Here is a 6,021-nt window from a genome sequence, read left to right as displayed (position 1 = left end):
ATATATATAAATAAAAAAAATAAAAAAATAAAAAAAAAAATAAAAAAAAAAAAAATAAAAAAATAATATAAATATAAATAAAAAAAAATATATATATAAATTTAATTATATTTTTTTTTTTTTTTTTTTTTTTTTTTTTTTTTTTTTATTTATTTATTTACTTACTGTGTTTATACGCCCAATATGAACAAGAACACATCCAGATATAATAAAAACAAAATATCCAAAGATAATTATGAAGACTTAAAAGAAGAAAATCAACTCTTTTTCAAGTCTCTTACAAAAATTAATAATATTTATAGTAGTATATTGGGTAGTAGCAATTCTTCTTATTATTTTCATACATATGATAAAAATAATTCCACATATAAAAGTGATGAAGAAAATGATAATCATAAGAAAAGAAATAAAAAAAAAAAGAAAAAGAAACAAAAAATTTACATATATGATACTATAATTACCACTAATAAAGATGATATCTTATCGAAAAATAAAAAACAAAATTACGCTTCCAAAGAAGATAATATGTATCTCTCTTATTCATCAAAAACAAATAAATCCTATACCTTAAAAAAGGATCATTCTTATACATTTTATAGAACAAAAAGTACTAACAGCTTAAGCTCCTACAAATATACAACAAAATATATTACACAATATCCAACATTCAAATATTGTAAATCCATAAAAAGCAAAGCATTCAAAATTGAAAAAAAAGAAACAAAAAAGAAACAAAGATATAAACAAAAAAATATGAAAAAATTTATGAAAAAAGATATCAATAAATATATTTACCATGAATCAAAAAAATATACAAGTATAAACAAAATTAATTATTTTAACCATAAAAATTATATAATATGTAAAAACCAAACATATAACTCTCCTCAACTTAATTATAATACACAATCTTATAAGTCTATATCCTCTTCTACAAATAATATATCCCTAACTATCCAAGAAAAAAATAAAAATAATAAAAAAAAATTGCTTCACCGAAAAAATTTTAATTGTTACTATTGTAATAATTATCAATGTGACTGTGATCAACATAGTAAGGAAGAATATATTAAATATATTTTACTTACAATGAAAAAACAAAAAAATAAAGTGAATTCCTTGGAAAAAAATACAGAGAGAATATTAGATATAGTAGAACTATTGTTGTATAAAAGAATGAAAGAAATATATTTATGGAAAAAAATTATATGTAGTCAAGAACGCTATAAGGAATTGTACCCACCAGTATTCTACTTTAACAACAATGGTAAAATAAATATGCCACAAAAAAAAAAAGAAATAAAATAAAATAAAATATAAATATATATATATATATATATATATATATATATAATATTAATTTTTCTTATTTTTCTTATTTTTCTTTTTTTTCTTTTTTTTTTTGTATATGCCCTTTTTGTAGACCCTTTAATAGATACACTTGACAAACAAAAAAAATTCCTTCCAAAAATCCCAGCAGACCAACACCTAACGTCCTACTCAGGACCATCAGCTTTCGAAATTTTTGGTAAATATTACACTTCATATAAAAATTTTTTTAAGTTAATCAAAGTTAATATTAAATCTTATGATATACACCAACCATCATTCACATTCAAGAATTTTTTTTACAAACCATTTCTATGCTCTGATTCTTTTGAACTATTCAACCATTATCAAAACAGGCAATTGTATTTAAATAATCATATTAGAAAAACATACAAAAAAAGAGAACAAAAATGTATTGAGCATATAAAAGATATAAACAAGGTGAACTATGGGGCCCATATGTGCAATTTAAAGAAAGTGAACAATTTTTCAGCATGTACCGGTAAATATGATTTAGAAAAAAGAAAATATATAAACAGACATAAATTCAATTTTATTAAAATGGATGAAATACCTAATGAACTCATAGAGCTTTTAAAATATAAAAATATACACATAAAGAACTTTTAATATATATATATATATATTAAACAAAAAAAAGACAATTATTATATAAAAAAATGAAAATGTTATATGTTAAGTATTACCTTAATAAATATATTGTATGTGAAAACAACTAAAACATGTAACTATATATTATATAGTATTTATTAAAACTAAATTTAAAAAGAAAAAAAGAAAAAGAACAATAAGAAAAAAAAAAAAAAAAAAAAAAAAAAAAACAAGTACAAAGGATAGAAAAAAAATATGTATATATATATGTATATATATATATAAAAGAAAGAAAAGGGTGGTTATTTTTTCCGTTTCTCTGTTTTATTTTTTTATTTTTTTTTTCTGCTTACATTAACATTTAATTTTATATATATCATAAAATTTTGTTCTCTTCATTTTTCTACCAGTCATAAAATGGATCATTTTCATTTGTTATTTTATCAGCTATAGTTAAATCTTCTTGTACCCTCTCAAAATTGGAGGAATCAAAAATATTTTTATATTTAGGTTTATATGGAACCTCAACATTTTTATTCAACAAATTTACCCAATCAATATTACTAAACCATGGGTGTTCTTTAACATTTTGAGCTCCTTTTTTTAAATTACCATACCTTTTTGTTAAATCGTGAGACAATAATTTCTTCATCAAATGTTTGCAATTGTTATCTAAAAATTTAGGGAAATATATTATACCTTCTAATATTTTCTGATAAATTAATAAGGGTTCATTCGCATAAAAAGGGGGACATCCAACTAATATTTCGTATATAAAAATACCTAAAGTCCACCAGTCAGCCTGTAATGTAAAAATAAAAATTTTATATTTCTTTGATAAACCTATTGATATAAACATATAAATATAAAAATATATATATATATATATATATTTATTTATTTATTTATGTCTATTTTTATATATGTAAAATGTTCATGTAATAATCCACATTTTTTCACAAAAATTATGAACATGTTCATGTAATAATCCACATTTTTTCACAAAAATTATGAACATGTTCATGTAATAAATTCACACTTTTCAATATAAATATGCATATGTTCATGTAATTTTTCCACATTTTTTTTTTTTGCATACGGCTTTTCCATGTCCGACGTTCAGTAAAATTTCTGGAGCAATATATTCTGGAGTTCCACATAAAGTATAAGTTCTCGTCTCGACTATTTTAGCAAATCCAAAATCAGTCATTTTTATAAATCCATCTTTATCAAGTAATAAATTTTCAGGTTTCAAATCTCTTCAAAAAGAAAAAGGTATAAAGTTCAAGTGCAATTATGAATGAATATGTGTAAAATTAATATAAATGAATAAGTTAATATGTATATATTTTAATTACTATTTTATTTTTATATTTTGTTCAAAAGAAAATGTACCTATAAACAATATTTAAACTTTGCAAGTATTCAAAAATTAGAACAATCTGAGCTGCATAAAAACATCCAACATCATTAGGAAATCTTTTGTTTCTTCTTAAAAATGTAAAAAATTCTCCACCGATTACGAATTCAAGGACTAAATATAAGTAAGAGTCATCTTTGAATGATCCATGTAAATTTACCTATAAATTAACATTTTTAAAAAAATTAAAATTAATTATTGATATGTAAGTTGATGGTCACATATATATATATATATATATGAACTTCCATGGGGATTAATAATAGACGAAAAATGATAAAATATAAGTATATATATATATATATATATATATTTATTTATTTATTTATTTATTTGTTTATTCATTTATATTTATATATGCACACTTATTTTTTATTTAATTTTCTTCTTATTGGTTCTTACACAAAATGGGTGATTTATATAATTTAATATTTTTCTCTCTGAAAAAACATGATCCACTTGTTTTTGTCTTATAATTTTACATTTTTCAAAACGTTTAATGGCTACTGGTGGGTAGTTTCCGTTTTTATAGGTAGCGAGAATAACTCTACCAAAGGAACCTGAACATTTTCATTCAAAAAAATAAAATAAAATAAAATAATTTATATTGCTCTTACATTTTATTTGTTTAAAAAAAAAAAAAAAAAAATGTCACATATATATATATATATATATATATATATATATTTCACTTAATTTCAGTATAAAATAATAAATGTATTTTATGTATTTATATACCCGTTCCAAGTGTACGAATGAAATTAAAATCTTCATATTTCATTTTATTTTTCTTATTAGTTAACACCTGTTCACTAGAATCACTGTCCTTCTTTTTATTTAAGTTCAAATTTTTAATAAACTGCATAGCGAGAAGTTTTATTTTTATAATGTATATATAAAAATATGCATATGAATAAATAATTATTTATATATATTAAGTAAAAAAAAATATATATATATATATATATATATATATGTATATATACATGTAACAGAACAAATCATAAGGGTGTATAAAAAAAAAAAAAAAAAAAAAAAAATCAGAATAGAATAGAACAGAACAAATCATAAATGTGTATAAAAAAATAAAAAAATAATTATATAAAATATATATTATATATACATATATTATATTATAAAAAAACTTACACGTAGCTTTTTTATGAAATTACATATATATATATATATTATATATGTATATATAATATATAATATATAAATACTTTTATATTATTATTTTATATATATATAAATATATATATTTATTCATTTATTTTTTAATAATTACTTTTACACTTTGATTGCACTACTAAACCAGATCAATGTATAAAAAAAAAAAAAGAAAGTGCATTCAAAATACTTATATGTTTTTTTTTTTTTTCTTTTTGGGCAATTTTTTTTTTTTTTTTTTAATAAAAATGAAAGTATTTGGTTCTCCTAATTTACACCACAAAGTGCGTTTTTATGTGTAAAAAAAATAAATATTTTAATTATATATATCTAGAAAAAAATATTTTTTTTATGATAAATAATACATAATTGAATTGTTGTTTAACGGATGAAATTAACCTAACAAAAAAATGAAAAAAAAATAAATATGATTATAGTGAAATTTAAATATTTACAAATATGTATATATATATATATATATTAATGTTTTTATTTTTTTTTTAAATATGGAATGGTTTATCTTCTTTATATGGTGATTTTAAACTAAATAAATTACCATACATATAACTAAATATATATTTATTTATTTATTTATTTTATTTATTTATTTTATTTATTTATTTATTTTATTTTTATTTATTTATTAATTTTTTTTTTTTTTGCCACCCCACACTATCGAAGAACTGTTTTCTATATAACCATTAAAAATGTTCTAGTATAAATTTAGACATGTATATATTATATAAATAAAAAATATATATTTTATGTTATCTAAAAATAGTTCATGTTATTAGGGATTTATGTGTACCCTTGGAATATGAATAAATAAAATATTACGTCAAAAAAATTAAAATAAAAGAAATGTTATTTATTTTGGTAAGTATGAAATTTGTTCATGTTTTGTCAAAAAATAATATGCCATAAAAAAAATATATATATATATATATATATATATATATATATATATATATATATATATATATATAATATATTTATGTATATTATATTTTTATATGGTTAATTATTATTCGTGTGGAGAGAAAAAAAAAAAAATTTCCAATTTTTTATGATGACTTTAAAATGAACTATAAAACAGTATGTATAAATATATATATGTGCCTACATATGTAAGGCCCTAAATTCTATAATATTAATATTTAAAAGGGATTGAAAATGCACATATATAAATATATATATATTATTTTATTAACTTGTTAGAAAGTATAAAAGAACACTAAATTAGAAAATGAACATATAGAAAGCATCGAATATATATATTATATGTTCATGTTATTATTTTATTTAATTATTTATTTATTCTTATAATAAACATGTCTATATATATATATATATATATATATATATATATATATAGCTCACACATATAAAGAATGTGCTCGCTATTACACACTCATTGTGATAAAAGTGATTTATATATATATATATATATATATATATATATATATGAGTCTCACTATTTTTTTTTTTTT

General features: G+C 18.8%; 2 protein-coding genes across 2 annotated transcripts; one reads left to right on the top strand and one right to left on the bottom strand.

Moving 5' to 3' along the window:
• Window positions 1-183: 183 nt before the first annotated feature.
• PRSY57_0932900 (hypothetical protein) lies at window positions 184-1,959 on the top strand (the record flags this gene model as incomplete). Its single annotated transcript, XM_012907568.2, has 2 exons — window positions 184-1,267; window positions 1,424-1,959. The coding sequence occupies 2 exons, from the start codon at window positions 184-186 to the stop codon at window positions 1,957-1,959; spliced, it is 1,620 nt and encodes a 539-aa protein (XP_012763022.2).
• Window positions 1,960-2,344: 385 nt separating this feature from the next.
• PRSY57_0932800 (cAMP-dependent protein kinase catalytic subunit) lies at window positions 2,345-4,226 on the bottom strand (the record flags this gene model as incomplete). Its single annotated transcript, XM_012907567.1, has 5 exons — window positions 2,345-2,743; window positions 3,041-3,200; window positions 3,337-3,521; window positions 3,764-3,921; window positions 4,100-4,226. The coding sequence occupies 5 exons, from the start codon at window positions 4,224-4,226 to the stop codon at window positions 2,345-2,347; spliced, it is 1,029 nt and encodes a 342-aa protein (XP_012763021.1).
• Between the last annotated feature and the right edge of the window lie 1,795 nt (window positions 4,227-6,021).

Source organism: Plasmodium reichenowi, chromosome 9 (assembly GCF_001601855.1).
Source record: "Plasmodium reichenowi strain SY57 chromosome 9, whole genome shotgun sequence".
Classification (NCBI taxonomy): domain Eukaryota; phylum Apicomplexa; class Aconoidasida; order Haemosporida; family Plasmodiidae; genus Plasmodium; species Plasmodium reichenowi.
Note: the sequence above shows the minus strand (reverse complement) of the source record. Positions and strands in the feature narration are given on the sequence as shown.